Raw genomic sequence first — 20,122 nt, forward strand, 5'->3', positions numbered from 1 at the left:
AGAGCCAGGGCAAAAATTCAGGGCAAAGGTGGACCAAGGTGGCCAGTGCTGAAGACAGACTCTTTTCTTTTTTGGCTTCAACAAATTAAAGCTGCTGAGAATTGACCAGAAAGAACACCACTGCCAAGCCAAAGCAGCCAAGGTCAGCAGAACCTGAACATCTTATTTACTTTATTTTGTAGTAGATTGTTGAGAAACAAGTTTCTTACAAGCTTGACCTAGAAGCTATCCAGTGCCAGTAAATGTCTGAGCTCCGAAGTATTTCATCTGGCTGTCCCATAATACCCATGCTCTTAAGATTCTATGTAGGAGCCTCTGGTTTTCTCTGCTTTGTTCTGAGAATTCTTTCTAAATAAATAACAAAGCCACAAAGATTTCTAAAGCCATTTTTCTTCAAAAGCTACAGGATGCAGTTTTTATAGGAAATATCTTGCTTGTGTCAAATCATAGTTTTGAAGTTTCACCGCACATTTTTAGATATTTATGTGAAATAGACATCTTAGCTAAAGACAGGGTCTTACGGCCTGATTGGGACCTATATGCCTCTCCCCTAGGCTACTTCGTGGGTACTTGACAACTTTCTGTGTTGAACATTCCTACCATAGATGGGACTAGTTTTGTTGTGCCTCCATTAAGTTGCAATAGCTGTATCCTGAGCTATCCATGCTTCTGTGAACAAGAAGACACTTTACAAGGGGATATCTGGGTTCCCAGGAGACACAGTAGAAACTAAGATCACATTAGATTTCCAGGTACTGGAAATCTGGGTCTCTTTCCTTCTTTTCCACAAGACTCCCAAGGAATTCTGGCACTTTCTACAAATCAATCCTACCCAGTATCATGGCTTCTTTTGTATATGTCCAGATCACTCAAGTATGCCCCATTTTCTTGATTTTTTTAAAAAAGCTATTATGTAAACATCTTCTATACATGGGTTCATCTTTTCCAAAGAGACTTTTGCCAAGAATGAAATTCTGAATGCTAATTCAATAAATCTTAGTTCCCACTCTATAATCATCCTTATGACACATGGTAGCTGAACAGTTAGGCCAAGAAGCAGAAAACATCACAGGGAGACAGACATGGTTACTTTTTTATTTGAAGCAAAAAAAAAAAAAACCCATAAGTTTTAATAAATACTGTGGAAAACACTGACCAAACAAACATACAAAGTGACTTCAACATTAAAAAAAAAAAAGCAACAAAAAGTTCTGCTTTATAACCGTTATAACTTATTTTCTTTTTACAATATTTAAATACAGAAAGCACTTGCCAGCGATTTTGTAATACTGCCCAAAGCATGACGCTGTACCAGTCAGAGCATATTTGTTGGTAATGTCTGAGTTTCATGGGAAATGACTGAAATGGCATTTTCTTGCAGAGACAAAACAAAATGCTTGTGAAGACACAGAACTGGGTGTCGGAACTACCTTAATCTCCCCTTCTGCCCCAGTTTAATGGGGACACAGCTTCAACACTTCAAAAATGAAGCGTCATCATTGGGGGAAAGAAAAAGCTTGTTTTCAACAAGCACGGACTATAAAAGATCAAAACTGATTTCTTCTCTGAAAAGAACTGCTCGGAAGGAGAAAGCTGTAAACTATGTTCAAGGCTGATTAGTACTCTCACGATGATCATGTTTTCAAACCTGGCCCCAGCTGTGTATGGTTCAGTGAGGTTTAGCAGTCACTTGAGAAATGCCCTGGGCTCATTCCAGGCCAGACACTATAGGCTTCTTTACAATCTGGAGTTTTCTAAAGCATGGGCAAATGGGGCTTTTGTCAGAACAACATTCCTTTGAAGGAAGTGACATCAGACAAGAGCTGACTATCTGGTGCCAGTCTGCGGGCACCATTCCCAGACAAGAGTGCTTTTGCTCTGTGTATTTGATGTATAACTTCCTTCCAGACAGCCCCATTCACCAACTGTGCTCTCTGCTATCACTACTCCTTCATTCAAGGTCTCTCCTGGTGAAATCGGCACCCACCTGCCTCCTCTTTAATCACGCTATCACAATCAGACGAAGACATCTTTTATTTGACTTCTTGTTTTCATCAACGATGGCAAAAAGAAAAAAGAAAAACAAAACGAAGCCACACACACACTCTTCTACACAGCGCACAAAAAATATTACACGGAACGATTTACCACTTGTTTAAGGACAATCACGAGGATGAACAAAACCATCAAGACAGAAGAAAAAGCAACACTCTCTTCTAGTTGATCTACGCAATCTCTGTAGTGCTGGTCTACGCATCTTGTAAGGCCAGGAAGCCTTGCTTCAAACCATCTCGCTCAGCGGCGACCTTCAGGAAGTCAAGATTTCAAAGCCGCAGCAAGTTTTTCCTCTCGAATCCCACCGGGTCCTAGTACAATTTCCATTTTAATGACGAGCTAGGAGGAAATTAGATCACATCCTCTAGAAAACTAAACGCTAAGGTCACAGTGCGAGTTCCCAACGAGGACGGTCTACTAATATATACTTTTTTGGAAAAAGGGATTAAAACATTGAAAAACTAAATCAAAGTAGAGATCCACGAATAGGTTGTAATAAAACCACAAACACAAAACCAAAAATACTCAAGCACCATTCAAAGCGTGGATTTTCTTCTTGGAGGTACCAGCGCCCCCCACTTCTCTAGCGCTCGCCCGTTTGTAGCTCCCTTTGTTTTTGGTGTATTTTTCAAGTCACACCTCTTGTTACACAAAACTCTTCAACGCATTCGCTTCTCACCACTCGGTCTACATGCCGAAACTAAGGACAGGATTCCGAAAAGTGGGTATCCACTTTTTTTTTCAAGGGACTCCTACGCCTTGTGTCCAAGTGACTTTGGCTGTGCACTTCATTTGACTCCCTCTTTCCGTTTGCTCTTGCTGTTTCAAATTTTATTTTAATTTTTTTTTACACCAGATTTCCATGTGTCCTCATTAAAGACGGTGAAGCCTCACATCACAGTGCAGCTCTTGGCTTTGTCCTTTCGTAAGTCCGTAGCAACTGCTGAGAGTTCTGGTCTGCTAGGCATGTGTGAAATCCGCTTTGTGGCCCTCTGTGATTTGTTCCGCTTAACGTTTTTATTTGTCTTATTTACACACGCCAAGGTGGCGACGTGAAAAATGTCTCTGACGCTGTTCTCCGACTGTAAAGCTGAGCATTCTATGTAAGTGGCTGCTCCGATCTGCTTCGCCATGTTTGCCCCCTGTGAAGTAAAAAGAAAGAATTTCCGTCATCAGTAAGACTTCGGAGAGACACTGGAAGGTGTTGAAATGCCACAGTCTTGCATTGGAACATACCTAATATGCCAAATGGATTTCCCAAGTGTGGTACAAAATAAAAACCACATTAAAAAAAAATGAGTTACTTTGTTCCTTCCCAAATGCTAAAGACTCGATCCGAAGGCCCTCAATTATATTACTGTGTAGAAACTGCTCTAGCTCCCCACAGCTTCCAATATGCTGATTTGCTCCTACAGGGGAATCCAGAGCACGCAACTCTCACTAGGAGGACGGAAAGAAGAGATGGGTACAAAGGTGGCAGCTGACCCTCACTGACCCTGTAGCCAGGTACTGGGTATCCAGCTGTGTAGGTGTCATCTGGAGACACTGTGAAGCATGGCCTCTCCCTATTGGAGTGAGTACCCCGATACCATGAACACTACATCCTTCCCATAGATCTGACCAAGTGCTTTGACCCTCAGGGTCTGCCAGCATTTCACGAGGCTCTCGCTTTCTCCAGTAATGACTAGAAATGACCCTCAACCCCAACCAACAGATTGTACAAAACATAGGGCAGACAGTTGTAATGTAACATCAGTTTAAATAAAAATCTGCTTCTATGACTTATTGAGTTTGTTAATGAGAAATGGAAGATAAAGATGAGTGTAATAATTTTTCTTTCCTTTTTTTGTCACCCAGGGGATGGAACTTTAAAGTCTTCCTCATGCCGAGCAAGAACTCTGACTGAACTATGTCCCTAGCCCTAACTAAAATAGAATACTTTAAATGATGCGTTCCCCATAAAACTGTACCTATGTTAACAGGAACTCTCTTCAGAATCTGGTGGTGAGTTTTAGGAGAATAGATTCCTGAAGAGATTTTCTTCCTTACGAAGGAGCACTACCGTGATGAACACTCAACAGATGGAGTCATGGGGTGGTCTATTTTACGAACAACAGCCTGATTGAGGATTTTATTGGGCAAGAGGACAATAAGCTCTCTTAAAGAGAACTTCTAATTTTAATCACGTTCTCTCTTAAGCACGCTGAATTTTAAAAACACTGGTGTAGCAGAAACATCCAAGGGTAGCACATATCAACTGTGTGCCCTAACCCCTGATGACTTTTACTACAGAGTGTCAGACAGTTCGTATTTCAGTTGACTCCTGACTCACCTCTTGAAAAATTACTACATCTCATATATCACAAATAATAATTCTATTTCTTTCATCTCTATTGAAATGTGACTTTTCAGGGCTTGGAGAGATGGATGAGCAGTTAAGAGAGCACTGGCTACTCTGCCAGATGACTCAAGTTCAAATCCCACAACCCACATGGCCACTCCCAACTGTCTGTAATTCTAGATCCAGGGGACCCAATACCCTCACACAGACATATGCTCAGGAACATGTGCTCCTATGCACATAAAATAAAAACAAATACATTCTAGTAAATAAAGAAAGGAAGGAAGGAGGGAGGAAAGAAAGGAAGTTGACTTTCCCACAATGACAACACACATACCTGATCATATGACACAGGAGTCTGCCTGTGATTTGAGAGTTCCACTAGTGTGCTGACATCTGTCCGAAGGTCAGACTTGCAACCAACCAACAGCATCTTGGTATTGGGACAAAACTCCTGGATTTCACCTTTCCACTAGGGAGAAGGGAAAATTAAATATCGACACATATACAATAAAAACAATTTCTTCCCCAGCAGACACTGAAACACAACTTCGAGTGAATAAGCCAGCTCTGTTTAATTAATAAGTAGATACCAAACTGTAAAGAGTGACCATGCATATTGTTATATTCTGCGTGACTCAGTGGTTCCTTCCACAATGAATTTATGTCTTATCAACACAGGGTAGCTTCAACAGGGTCTTAATTATGGAGGTATTTGAAAGACAAAAAGCACCTTTAATAATCACATATCCAAATGGATGAGTACATCCTGGGATACACTGAGTTTTGGATTACTCAGCCTAATATGTAGTAAGTGGATGGCTGGGCAAAAGGAATAGGCCACACCAGTAATAGTATGCATTCATAAACTCCATTGACAGACTGGGGCATGTTTCCATGTGCTGGCCTTCATGTGTAGGCCAGTATCTGCAGAGTGTCTTGCTTCAAGGATCTTCCACTCAAGTGGCTGAATGGACACAGATCACAGCTTAAGCCAAGAACTAACTACCTCTTGAGCTCCCAGGACAAAGTCCAGTCTTGTAGCTAGCCCAGAAGCCTTTGAGTTAATTTTTAACTGTCAAACAATGCTGTCTGGTCTACAATTTAACCACTGTCCTAACCGGATTCACGAGAACTTGTTTCTGGCATGGAATCTAGCTGTTCCATTTAAAACAGCTAGACAGCTTTTCATGGTTTTGCTTCTTCTGACTTTAGTTCTCCACCATCAGATGAGGGGGGCTAGAGGGTTCGAGACTCTTCTACCCACACCTACCATGTCTTTGGTGCCCTGGGAAGAATGTAATGATGATGTAGCTTCGTCTTTTGGGAGTTGACAGAGCAGAAGAGGCAATAAATGTTTGTAAGTGTAATACTAGGGAAGAGGGACATTCCTAAAGAGTGATTTAAGAGACTACCAGAGGACAGCTCCAGACCTCAAGGTGTAGGTGAGTCAATGATATCTAGTCACGAAGTGCTCCAGCATATGGAGGGCAGTAACACACCGAGTGCCTGATCTGTCCACTGAGCCTTTCCTTTCCACCTCCCTTTCACAATTATTTAGAGGCATCTAGCACGTTCTCCTAAAGAATTGAAAGACTTAGTTTTTTCTCTACTTTAAGTCTCTAATATCCGTAAGACAAAACACAGATAAAGTAAGTTACCGTAAGCTTGCAGCTCATACAAATGTCAAACACATTCATTACTATCTACAGGGCCAATGGCACTATTTGTTTGGTGTTAGTAGGCAAAATCAAAGTAGAAGAATAGAAAAGCTTTCTGTCATAAATTATGTATAACCCACTACATCAAGTACAAGCATCAGGAAATAAGTGCTCCTTTTCTCTCCACACATAGACAGGCATGTTGTTCTGTTCTCAGCTTGTGATGTTGTGGGCCTCCCTCTACTTGTTTATAGCCTTAAGAGCAGGAAAAGCTGTCTGTCTTCCAGACAGAATCTGACAAAAAGTCAACCCTGTGTTTCATACATTACTTAGAACAGAAAGGTGTTACAAACTAAGAAGGACCCTTTGATCTACCAAGAGTTCAATTTCATTGAACTGCTTGCAATTTTTAGCAAAAACTGAAGGAGGGCTATGCCTCAAACCTTAAATTTATTTATAAGGAACTACCCAAGCAACTAAGTACCCTAAAGGAAAAATCAACTAATAAGAACACATAAAATGCAAATGCCACTGAAAGTAGAAACCAAAAGAACACAGCCCAAATGGACCAAGCCTGGACTTCTACATAGGTGCGCTTCCTTTCAGCTCTGCCCCCACATGGACAGAGCCACAGGGACAACCACTGAGTGATATTCTGTGCTCTTAGCCACAAGTGCAGTGCACAGAAAGGAAGGTGTAGTACAGCTACTGTCTCAACCTCAAACTAACAGCACCCAGCAAAGTGAGTGACTAAGATGCTTCCTCTGTCACAGCTTCTTCTAGTCCCATCTGCACCCATAGAATCTGACCCACCTTTGCCTCCAGTAACCAGGGCTGTGTGATAAAAGGCATGGTTGGCGGCATAACTGATGCCTTATTAGTATTTGATTAGTACATATCTGATTGTAATTCACATTGCTGCATTTGTAGGGATGAGCCCCACCACATATATCCCTCTTATGCTAATTTCACTCATGTTTCTAAAAATAACTAAACTACAACTCCCTTGTCAAAATAGCTCTTATTTTATTAAGGTGAATATCTGAGTTGAGATCAAAGGCAAACACATAAGGAGGAGTCTAGTCTGTCAAGCAAAGGAATGAAGGGTCAGGTAAGAGTTAAGCTATTTCCTACATTTTCACTCCATTTTCTCCCAAAAACAAACACGAAAGATCATGAAAAGTATTTTGTTTAGTTTTAGGGACTTAAGCAGATTAATTAGCCACTAACGGCATCAATGTTTTGGTGTGGAAGTGTCCTTTCCAGTCTTTTAGTTCATTCAGAATCTTTGTACCCCCTAGCCAATCGCCCATCTCTAATCCTATATGGTCGAAAGTGCTAAATGACATCCTCGTTCCTTAGCACTTACCTTCTTTAAGACACTGTCCAGAGTTTCTGGTCTACTGATGTCAAAGCAAATGAGCACAGCATCAGAATCTGGGTAAGAGAGGGGACGGACGTTGTCATAGTAAGGGGAACCTAAGAAACAAAAGCACACAGGTCTCAGACAGAAATCTCCACCGTCTTTGAGGCACTATCTCTACCCTTTGAGATAAATCCCTTCCCTGTTACAATGTAAACCCCACCCCACCCCCCACACACACTCCTTCCTGTAAGGAAATGTGAACACATCCACAAACAACAGGTTAATAATATATTCTTGTTCTAGAAGATCAGAGAACTCCTGTGCATGGGACCTCAGCTCCTGGGAGGGCCAGGAATTTAATGTGCAACTGGTAGAGTTTAAGAATCAGAGGCAGAAGGGTCCTAGATAAAGTGGGGAGTATGTGGGATCAAGTGACCTTGAGGACAAACCCATTTTCACCACTAAACGGGGAGAAGCCCAAGTCTTAGGATTAGGTGCTTCTGATTCTTCAATCATAAGGGGAATACAGTGCCAACCTATATTCGTGGGATCTAAGTAAACCCAGGTAGCAGCTGGAATTAAGGAAGAGATGAGTACATATTAACTAGAAGTATCGTGGCTCTGTTATCGCTGTGGTCAAAGGCCGAGTGGCGGCAGCCACTGGAAAGAGAGGGCTTCCTGAGAAAAAGATCTAAACTCAAGATTAGTCCAATAGTTGAATAGGGGGTGTGAGTGGGGGAGGGAGGAGGGAGAGCTTAATGGCACACAGGAAGTCAGAGAGAAGCACACAAGTGTCACTCCATCCCCAGTTACAAGTCTGGATAAGCCACTGACCTTCGGGTTTGCTTACACCTGCCCCCCAGGCCTGTGTAAGTCTGCTTCTTGCTATACCAAGAATGTCATAAATGCCATGTTAGATCATGTTACCTTTCTACACAGTTCTGCCTGCAAACATGACAGCAGGACATCATCCAAGGGCCCTGGCCTGAGTTAAACTCAATGTAGTCTAAAAGTTCAAATTGACAGTCAAACATTGGAACCACAGAACTTTCTGGACATTTACGATTTTTTTCTTCTTTCTCTCTTTCTTTTTTTTTTAAAACATCTTTATGAATTCCCAATGTTGGGAATTTATACAAGGACAATAATTATAAAATAGACTATAAAACATTGACGATAACTTGACAACTACTTTTAAGGAACAATTTCATCATAAAGCCATTTCATAGACAGCAAGAAAATCATTTACTAGGCAAATGCAAACACACTGAAGAGTTTTTTGACTTTTGACTTAGTTTTGACATCATTTTGAATTTCTGGCAGAAAAATATAACATTTATTCCCCAAGTCAAAACTTTAGTGGTCCAAGTCAGAGGGGGTGGGGGAGATTGATTTCCAAAGAAATAGTTTTAGTCAGGTCCAGTGAAGGAATGAGGCAAAAGGATTGCAATTTTGAGGCCTACCTGAGCTGTACAGAGAATGCAGTTTGAGAATCAAATTGTTTAACTCTACATATGAGTACACTAGTATTTCTATACCCTTTCTCCATTGAGCAACTTTGTGAGACCACGTTTCAAAGAAAAAGTACAATGACCTCCAGACAAAGACAGAGAGATGGCCTTCAGACAAAGACAGATAGATGGCCTCCAAGAGCCTGTTCTCTCTACCTAGAAGTTATGGTAGTTAGGTGTGTGTTCTGGGTTCTGGGCACTCACCACTGCAGTCCCTGGCAGCACTGTGTCTGCCTCACTCCTGCTTTAGAGATGGAGAGTGAGTGTTTGGAGCAAGGATGATGGGGCATGTTCTAGGAACCAGGAAGGAAAGTGTCAGCAGGGAAGAAAGGCTACAGAGTTCTCTGCCAGCACAACAGCCTCCCACTGGCCTACAGGAGGTGGGGAGTGTGATAACAAAGCCTAGACAGATGGAAGGTACTTCCAAAGGGCCAAGGCCTTAGCTGAAATGTATAAAAAAATATGTATTGTGTTTCTAAAAATGACAATCAATGGCCACCCTTTCAGCCACTTGAAGATATCAGAGGTGAGAGTAACTCTTTAAGGGGAACACTTAGAGTTCAGCTGAAGTTTTTTTGAGAGGCACCAGAAAGGGCTGGCTTTACCCTCTCTGGATGCATTGATATTTTACATTAGTTCTGCAACTCTGACTCTCCACTGTAACCTTCCTTGTTTGCCTGTCCAAAGTCTAACTTTGGCACAGCTGCTGCTGTGAGCATTAGAATATCTCTTTCCTAATAGCCTGCCACAAAAATCCCAGACTGTACAGAGAAGAAATTCAAAGGAGGACAGAGGAGACTCTCTTCTGTTCTTCAAAGCTAGCTTCAACGACCTGACCCGACCTACACAATCAGAGCCAGCCTACTGTGCAAAGCCAAACAGGTGTCGGGGAGCTCACGTCTTCTGTTCTCCAGTCTAGACCTACAGGACATGACTAGCATCTGCAGGTGCCAGGCTCCTTTAGAACAGAGGGGCAGAGCAGAGTATTTACAGGACAATGGAGACCGTCTTCTCCAAAGGTGGCTGAAGAAAGTCAAAGGGGCAAAACTAATTTAATTAAACTTGGGACTGCTGGGAAAATCCAGAGGCCGGGATGCAACATTCCAGTCACCATTTGGCTGCAGAGAACACCCCGCCCTTTGTGGGCTGTTTCCCCTCCCCCTCCCATTTTAAGGCCACAAAGGGATCTGGCTTTGTGCTCAGCCCTCTGTCACAGGCTGGAGATTTGCTTGCCTACAAAAAAAAAAAAAAAAAAAAAAAAAAGGAAGAAAGAAAGAAAGAAAGAAAGAAAGAAAGAAAGAAAGAAAGAAAAAAGGAAAAAAGCAAGCAAGGCAACTTTTGTGCTCAGTGGCTGTACGCAAATAAGAGAGACATTTACTCTCTTGATGGACTTTAAAAAGAAACAGTTCTCTTTTAGTTAAACAAGATTATTACGAAGGCCTGTTTCTGCCTTTGTTTTCATTTGGTTTAAGTTTGGATGGAAATACATATGTAGTAGTGCAACACTTCATGAAAAAAATCAGCCAACCTTGGAGGTAAGAGGTAACTCATAGGTGCTTTAACAAGATCTAATTAGGAACAGCACTTTGATCTGAGCCCAGTCCATCCCCCTGCAGTAAACAATGCAGTTTTTTGACCAACAAGGGCCCAAGGGCACTAATAAAACGGATCCTCAAACTCATAACTGTAATGTGACCACCAACGAGACGAGTAACTTGCCATAGAAGATAATTTATTCATGACTTTTTTAAAAGCTCAAGGTTAAAACTTTTTCCTAGATGGGGGGGGGGCACCCAAAACTATTGCCTCCATCCATCTTTTTTCATAGTAAGAAAAGTGAACGATAGAATTAGAACTGTCCTAACAGGAATACCTCACAGTTCATTGGGTAAGACTCACTTTCTTCTGCGTTCTTCCCTACCGTGCCCCGTGAGCGCACAAAGGAAGTCGGCAAGCAAAGGGCAGATCACCACAGGCACGTGTGAGAAGAATCTTAGGAATGCCCTGTCAACCGAGGAGTCCCGGAGACTGCAAAGAGTGGAGAGTAAGCCCTCAAAGTGAGAACAAAGCCAGCCCAGGACGCCTGCTGAATCACACAGCTGGAGAAGTCCCAGGACACCTTGGGAAGGCAGGCTTCCAGAAACACTAATTTCTATAGATTTCTAGTTAAGGCTGGAAGGTCCTAACTGAATGTGTTTTTACAGCGTGCTTGGGTCCTCGTGTACTCACAGTCTGTACTTCAGTACCTGAGAATGTACCGTGGTTAAAACTCGATAAATCTAGGCCTGAAGCTTTGCTTGTCAAATAAAACTTCCTCGGCATGTGGAAGGGACTTCATGCATCCGGACACTCAGGGCAGCATCTTCCTTAAAGACACAGCACTGTGCACACGGCCCTTTTTAAAACAACCTACCAGACTTTCCATTGGCAAGTTGCAGGGAGCCGTATTTGTATAAAGATGTAACTGTACTATATGCAAAACAAGTGTCTCACCCTGTCCACTCCTCCCCTCACGGCTTTGAAAGGCTTTAGCCAGACGTGGATTAGAACAAGAATTCTTTGTGGCTTGAGTTTGGCAAACATCAGAAAAGTTCTAGCAGACTTCTGCAGATCTACCCATCCTTGTCTTCTAGATCATTAATTTGGGGTGAGAGGAAACTTTCCAGCCCAAGAATAGTCACGAAGTGCCTCACCTAGAAACTAATTCTTCAAACACATACCTGCCCGCTGAAGTCATCCCTTCTGCAGAGATGCAGCGCACCATATATGTACATGACTAGACATATGGACCAGGAGCCATGCCTAAAGGGGAGATCTTTGACCCCCTTGCAAAACCAGCTCAAATACTGAAACTATCTCTCGAAAGTCTGCAAACTGAAAACCCACTTCGCCGAATCTTTTAAAAGTGTTAATACCTTACACTTAAAGCTTTTCCTATAAGGAATTCCTACCAAGATAAGGAAGTGAGGAATAATGGATTCTTTGGGGCAGAAATTATACAGTAAATTTTGTGGTTTTAAGTGTTCCTTAGAAGCACATGGGTAGCAAGCAGCATGTGAGGCCATGGGGCAGAAGGGAAGCTGTACAAGGCGAGCGTGCTCAGGAATGTGAGTCAAGTGTGAACCAGATCTCTGGACTCTGCTTCAATATAAGACTCACTTCTTCCTCAACTGCCTGCATTGCAAACATTAGGCCCCCAATGTGCCATCACCACCCAGCCCAGCAGGGATATTTCATTTGTACCTTCTACTGAGTCAGACTCTTATAAAAACATGTGGGCAGTTATATATGTTTCTATAAAAACTCAGTGTTTTCCTATTGCTGGGGGTGGTTCAGATACACAGGTGGATATAACTTCAGGTTAGTAGAAGTAACGTTGCGATTAGGCAGCTCGAGAGAAGGCTTTGGTATTAGTTCTCAATCTCAGGATACTTAAAAATAATAACATTTTGCAGAGGGTGGAAGCATAAGGAATCATAGAGCTTGAAGGGGTAAGATTACGTAGATACCTTTTTAAAAAAAAACCCACGTTATCGTTCACTCCAGACTAAGCTATTATGTTCCCCATGTTTTGTGAGAGCCCCTTATCTGAGCATGGAGTCCCTCCAGTAGACTCACCTTTCCGCACACTATAATATTAGGCTTGTTTTTCAAATACCAATGTGCTCAACACCTGGCCAAACTTTTGAAGCAGCTTGCACTCTATGTCAGAAAAGTCTGAATTTTTGCCAAAAGGCATTCTGCGAATGCTGCCAATATGTAATAAACCAGAAGACATTTCAAGGACATCAAAAAAAATGAGTGAGGCCCAGGTGATTCATTCGGTACAGCCCAACCAGGCATCCATCATGAGCTGAGTGGAGACACTGGAGTCTGAGGTGTCCTGTTTCCATGTAAAAGAACTGTACTAATGACGAAACATCTGGTTATTTTAGGGACAATTAGAATGGCCAATCTGGATACCTTACTCCAATGTACAACTGAGGAAAAAACCAAATTGGAGGGAAAATTAGCACTAAACTGATTTAAAAAAAAAGAAGAAGAAGAAGAAAGGTCTAGAACGGATGAAGACTTGCTTCCAGACAAGCTGTCTGCCTATCTTTAGCCCACATTTCAGTGTATGAAGGCTCAGCTTAGAGCTGGGCCTGGTTTCGAAACTCTAGGTTCCAAGGACCATAATGACTGTGTGAAGTATCTAGTTCTTTGCAGTTTGTTCTGCTAGTCAGACGAAAACCACTTCCTGATTAGTTTGCAAATTCTTAGCCTACCTCCCTCTAAGAGGCTTTGGTCAAAAATCTCAACTTTGAGAACCTGGTTTTTGCCTGATAAGCACCCAGTGTAAGCATGTTTTAAAGTACAAGGGAGTTTAGGAACTTTGGGAGACCCAAGTCAACTTTTAGAGAAGATTTGGAATTATGGGGGCTTTAATGGACAGGAAGACCTGAGTTCGGGCCTTGGAGTTGGCACAGGTATTGAACACCTCTTTAGTCTTGTGCTAGGCGCGAATCCATTCCCACCAAAAGCCCATCTTCTGTTTCCATATCCCTGATCACCTATGGAAGTGAGTATTCGTAACAGATGCCCTGGGAAGAATCCCTTGCCTTTTCCAAGTGCATTTCTTCCTAGCTGTACCTCATACTTACTCTGGGCTCCTAATTTGGTCTTTTACTTCACCCCGGAGAAGAAAGAATGGCTAATTTAAATTTTCACCTGTATTTGAAATGTTTTTGTTTGCTCACCCTGATTAGAATGTAAGTAGTTAAGGGGCCATACATAGCTATTCCCTGCCCAGCTCGGTACTGCCCCTCCCCCATAGGTCCCCAGCAGCCTTTGCTGATGTCATGCCCTAACAGTTTACAATCATATCTTCCTGGCCTGCCCAGATGTGTTCATTTATATCTTAAATCACAAAAAAAAGGGAATAGCAATCTCCTTTTAGATGGCTTTTCTTGATTCACAGGTAGATGAGTCTCCAAAACTGTTGAACCATTTCCACTGTGGCACTTGTCGCCAAGACTAGCCTTCAAGCTTGAGTGTTAAAAGCTGAAATAGATACCAGTGTCAGTAGATTTATATTGATTCTGAAGACCTTCCTCCAAGGAAATTGTCTAGTTTTTTTTTTTTCTTTCTTATTTGGTGCTTTGCATTAAAATGTAGAGAATATGGCTGGTTTTAGTCAGCGATACTAGAAACAAGTACAGGAAGTGCTAACTTTAGCATTCAGGGCCTGAAAGAAGTCTAAAGCACATTAAGATTCGGAGGAGTTTTCACAGGGCAACGCCGTAGTTATCAACCAGGAGTCAGCAGTCAAGTTGAATAGTTAAAACTAATAATACACCTTAAACAAAATGTGCATTAACTTGCTCCGGTTAAAAAGCTGTCAGAGATGACGATGACTCCCTAGATCTCGTATGCAGAAATTACACCGCAATCAAGTTCCTGGGAAAAGATATGGTGATCCTTAATTGACTAACTTTCTATTATTAGCAGGCATTGCGGTTTTATGTTACAAAGTGCTTCTACCTTTGGCAAGTGTAGCAGATTTTGAAGCACAAGCTATTAGAACTACTTAAAACTATTCTCCCTACCCCCTCTCTGTTTTTCAAAACTCTTTGGGACAATTTGAATATTGTCCCAGCACATTGCTGCTGCAACTGTTAATCAGCTCATTTTATAATGCCAAGAAACTATTTCCCAGTAAGAGGAAGAAGACATGGACTCAAGACTACCTTTAGAAATCTCCCATTTTAGAAGATTTTCCATGACACATGATATTCCGTTACTTTCGGAGTATTTTAGGTAGCCATAAGAGTCAACTGGCACTGTGCCACTGTGGCTGTTGAACTTGGTGAGTGCTTGGGGAAAGACAGAAACTGTCTGCATCTAAAGACTGTTCGGAGCTTTACTGGGAAAGCCTCACAGGATAGCACATTAAGTAACTAGTTAGAAGAGGCCATTAGAGTTCAAGAGTTAAGGGCCTCATAGGCTGGCAATCACCTAGCCCTGATTCCTATGCTAACAGAGGGTCTTCTTACAGTAGAGGCAGAAAAAAGGAAGAAGAATCGAAAGGAAGGAAATATTAACCTGTCTGGCCTCCCAGAAGAGAAATGAATGGCTTCCTTTCCTCACACGCAACTTCTACTTTGTATTCTTTCCCACATTCGAATTGGCACTTTTGCTTACACATGATCATGTGACTGCTTCTGGGGGAAGCAGACCACTTAGGAGATGTGGTTCACACACAGAAAGCCCATAAAGAATTGTTTCCTACATGTGTTCCTTCACTGGAAATTAGCCATGACACCAAAGGGCACAGTAGATATTCTCTGTCCACTCAATCTTCCCAATCTAAATCTTTCACACACAGTCTTGGGAGAGGATAAAAAAAATGACATTCAGAGATTTATAAACTTGGCTTGGATCTTCTCTCCTGAGATAAGCTGGTGGCAGTTGGGGAAAAATCAAATGTATGAAGAGGTGAGAAGTGTATGCAATTGTTTTCAAACCTCAACAAAACAATGTCTTTGTGAGCAGAGAAAATGTCAAATAATGGGAGGCGGGGTCTCTAGGAACTTGTCAGGAAAAGTAAGGGACTAGGAAAGACAGTAAAGTTACTGGGAAGCATGAACTTCCTGCTGGAGACTTGCTAATCCTAAGTGGCAAGCCACTTTCAGTAGAAGCAGCCTATTTCTAGAATTTAAGCAATGCTCTATAATTGTGTTTAATTAACTAACATCTCGCTCCACAAACAACATAACAAGAATTTCAAATAATTCCCCATGTCTTTTTTCATTTGTATGAATCTAAATTTTAAGTAAGGTTTCATAACTGGATAATTTTGCAGTGCACTACTCCCGTAATCAGCTTTTAACCCTTCTTGTCTTACAGAAATATGTAGGGGGCGGTTTCTCTTACGAAATAAAAATATAAGTCATTATGTCACTACCGATTTCATTTCAGGTGATTAACCTTAATTTGATGAAAAGCAATATTTATGAAGTTGCCAATCTTAAGGCAAAGGTAATTCAGTGCTAATTAATACCAGGAACCCCATCTCCTTAGCAACTATGCATCTCATTATAATTTGCTCAGTCCTTAGGTTTTATTGGGTAACTTCTGTATGCAAGACATTGCTGTATGTGCAGAGACTGAACTATACAGTTGCTAAGTAAGGCTCGAAAATACCTGAAATGACATTTCCATTGGCTTCTCATTATGAAGCACTCATATGCAACCGTTTTATTTACTAGCCCATAGAGAGCTTATGCCTTTTCTCTCTTGAAAGGAAGGAGGTGGCAAGTTTGGCCTTTGGGCACCTAATCTAAAATCTCTGTTGGTGGTCTTGTGGCTCTTGGAGCTCAGACACAGTTGTATAACCCGGCATTCCTAGGAGCCCACCCATCCCCCTTCCTTATCCAAATAGTCTCATTCCTAAATCCACCAGGAAGCCCGGCTCAGCCCAGAATCTGGCTCGGTTTGCAGACTGTGAGAACCTCAGCACGGGACGCCAGATCCTCTGAGACCAGGAGCTGGGAACCAACATCCTGGGAAACAAACAAACAAAAAAATTCTGCCTGTCCAGTACACTAAAGCCAAGAACCATAGCTGGGAGAGACCTTGCACATTATCCAGCTCAACGGTCTGTCCTCTCTTTACAGATGATGAAAATGAGACCCAGGGAGGTAGAGGATTTGCACACAGAAAATCCCCGGTAACCAGGAGCTAAGATTGAAACACAGCTTTGTATCAAAGAGTGTATCAGACCCACTGCCCCACTCCACCCCTAAATAATTCTTCTCGAGTATAAATCTAAACTGGGCTGGGTGGGAGAGAGGTGGGTGCTGGTGCTAATTGTTGGTATCACACCAGCTGTCCGGCATGACAATTACTATAATATGTCTGAGAACCGGAGCCTAATAAAATACTAGACTATGTAATAATTCTGATGATAGAAACTAGTAATAAACCACTAGAATTCCATCAACACTTTCTCTATAGTATCAAGATTGCGTGTGTAATCTCAACGACAAAAAACACAAAACGCCCTTGGCGCAGCTCAAGGAAAAGCTTGACTCTCCTCTCCAGAGGGAAACTGGATCCATCCTTCTCACTGCAGCAGTCTGAGCATCTGGCACCGACCGTGAGAGGCGCCAGTGCAAGAGTTCCCTCTAGTCTTTCTTCTAGCCTTTGTGCTGGAGGCTGCCTCTGGAGACCTTGTGAGTCTGGCCCCTTCCTCCCACCGTCTAATCCCCCAAGTCCCTCAGAGGTTCCAGCGCAGGGTGTGGGAAGCTCGCTGAAGCTCCACGAGGCCACTCCCAGTTGAGCACTGCTCCACCTCGGGCCACCCCGCCTGACAGCAACCCTGCGTGTTGGCGCTTGTGCGCTCCCTCCTCGCCAGTTTCGCCTGAATCTGTCTGGCAGCCTAGCTCCCCACCAGCACCGGCCTTTCCCCTCCCAAATTGGTAGCTTCTACTCCGCTCGAGAAGGTATGGTCTCCACTAACAGTAGGCGTTCTCCTGAGGAGCCTCTGGCCGGGCTTGCTAGAGCTTGGATACCAAGGGGTGCTCAGTCCTCAGTCCACACTGTCCCTGCTCCGAACTCAGCCGGGGATGACAGCCTTCCCGCCCGCGGAGATCTGCCCTCCCCACCACCCTGTGCCACGTTGGTGGGTGGGCGCATGGGAAGGCAACAACCCGGCCTTGAACCTTAGACCTCTGGACAGAACCCACCAAGGCGCCAATAATTCAAGTAGACAGGAAGGTCAAAGGCGAGGGGGTGCTGCCTGCGGCCCTGCAGGCGGGCGAGACAGAGGCAAAGGCAAAGGGGTAGGGAGTGGTATGTATGTTCGAAGAGCTGGCACAGAGTGATCCCCCGGCGCCCGCAGAAGCCGCTCTGCGCCGGTGACACTGAGGCTGCGGGGGCGGAGGCCCCGCGGTGGCCGCTGCCGGCACCACCAGCGCATTCCTGAGAGTAGGCGTCACGGGCGCTGGCTCCGGCCATTCACCCATCTCCCCCAGCCCGGAACCCGCACGCAACCCGAGGGTTTCGAGGATCTTCTCCCAGCTCAGCCTGCTCCCCTGCCCCGAGACCAGATGGCTGATAACACCCACGAGGGGCTTCCTGGGCGAGCCGGAGGGTTCCACGGTGCTCTGCATGCTCCAGCACTGAGCCACCCTGGCGGCTCGCTCCGGCACTGCCCCAAGGAAGGACAAAACAAGGCCATGCGGCCACCAGAGGCTCCTCCAGCAGGGTCACCCCGGACATATAGCGTCCTCCTGTCCCTAAGACCACAATCACCCCCATTGCCGCCCCTGCCCAGAAAGGATAACATTTTTCCGCGGCTTGGGGACTGGAAGTCCCTCAAGGAGCCACGATAGCAGACAGGGCATCGGATCCCGAGCCCAGGGGCGCACCGGTTCAGACTGCCACGCGGTGTGCTGAGTCTTACCTGAAGTGTCCCACAGGCTCAACTCTATTCTTTGTGTGTCGATTTCAAAACTGGCAGTGTAATTCTCAAACACCGTAGGGACGTAATTCTGGACGAACGAAAGGGACAGAAGAGGAAGGAAGGGTGGCAAAGAGATTATTAAAAATATGACCGGCATATCGAACACTTGAAAAACACCCAAGCCACCAATTAAAAAACCTCCACCAACAACCAACCGCACACTCCCTACACAGTAAACGCGCAGCCCCCTCCCGAGAGTCACCCAGGTCTCCCCACCCGGCCTCCCACACTGAAACCAGCAAGTTTCTGGGGCCAAGAGCCCAGGATGCTGGCGGGTTCCAGCCTAGAGGCTTCCAGGACACTTTCGCTTCCCAGCAGTGTGACGGTAGAGACAGGCTGGGCATGAGAAAGACTTTCAAGAAGAAAATCAGTGAAGCAAGAGAAACGACGCTGTCCCCAGACTGGGAACCCCATCAGCCACCCCCCTCAAAGAGGTACGGGTCACACTCACTTCGGGGAAGCAGTCCTTTGCGAAGACGTGGAGCAGCGCGGTTTTCCCACACTGGCTGTCGCCCACCACTACTATCTTGCATTTCACGTTCTGATTAGGATCCATGATAGATTTACTGGATAATTTCTGGCTGGCTCTTCTCTCCTTCATTGATGTTGCCTTATTTTCTCTTGGAACAGGAATTTTTCTCTTTAGAAGAAAAAAATATATATACTTCTCTCTATAAAAAGCGGATATAAAAATAAATCGCAAGGCCGGAGGGAACCCCTTAAGCGCAGCGGAGTTGGAGGAGGAGAGGCAGCGGCTCTTTACTCCTCTCCAACAAGTTTTCTGCCTGACTCCGTGAATCTCTTCCCAAGTCCAATTCCGATCGGTCTGCTTTGTTTCACGCTCTCTGCGCGGCTTTATACGCCCAGCCTTCCAATCCGCTCCGCTTTCTCAATGAGAGAAGGAAACTGATCCGCCTCCTCCCCTTTTATGGAGCCTGGGAGCCAGCGCGACCGCCTCGTTGGCGGAAAGTGTAAGCAGCGCGCCCTCTAGGGTGGCGTGCAGGATGGCTTCCAGACCTAGGTTCTGGCATAACCTGAAGGCGCCAGGCAGGATTTGCTGATGGATAGATTGTTCAGGACCGGGGTGACGGGGAGCGGGTATCTGTGCACATTGAATTTGCCCTGGAATTCCTTTCAAATTGCTTTCGAAGGGGCGCGTCTCCAGAAGCCTCGTCATTATTTGTGAACATTAAAAAAATATTTCCCAATCAAATTATAAAACAGAAGTAAATCTTGGATGGGAAAAGGCTAAACTAAGTTGTTGCACCAAACCCAAAACCTAATATTTTTAAAAAAATGTTGTGTCAGGTACATAGCTGGGTTATTTTAGACATCAGAACTGGTTTTCCTTGATCTTTGTAGAGGACTGGCTTTTGAAACTTGTCATTTTCAGCCACTTCAGAGGGGGCCGAAGGCTCTGGGGAATATGACAAGGTGAATGGGGGAGGGGGAGAGAAAAACCTTAGATGACAAAAACTATTGGAAACCCTGCCCCAACTGTCACTTTCACTGTGGGGACTCTGGAACCAGGGGTCTAAGCGTTCTTTGCTCCCTTGAGCTGTACCCTCCTTCGCCCAGGAATCAAGGCATTGGTCTTAAAAAGCACACATAACCATAGTTGAAAATTCAGGAACTCCCCTCCTCCACTCAGGTACTCCAGTCGTTCCGAGTCTCCCTTTC

At 44.0% G+C, this 20,122-nt stretch overlaps 1 protein-coding gene across 1 annotated transcript; it reads right to left on the reverse strand.

Moving 5' to 3' along the window:
* Positions 1-1,864: 1,864 nt before the first annotated feature.
* Rnd3 (Rho family GTPase 3) lies at positions 1,865-19,228 on the reverse strand. The gene is given in 5 exon segments (NM_001007641.2): positions 1,865-3,197; positions 4,734-4,868; positions 7,427-7,536; positions 18,383-18,470; positions 18,894-19,228. Coding segments are annotated over 5 exon segments (735 nt in total). The 5' UTR covers positions 19,044-19,228; the 3' UTR covers positions 1,865-2,945.
* Positions 19,229-20,122: the final 894 nt, after the last annotated feature.

Source organism: Rattus norvegicus, chromosome 3 (assembly GCF_021556685.1).
Source record: "Rattus norvegicus strain SHRSP/BbbUtx chromosome 3, alternate assembly SHRSP_T2T, whole genome shotgun sequence".
In the NCBI taxonomy this organism is placed as follows: domain Eukaryota; kingdom Metazoa; phylum Chordata; class Mammalia; order Rodentia; family Muridae; genus Rattus; species Rattus norvegicus.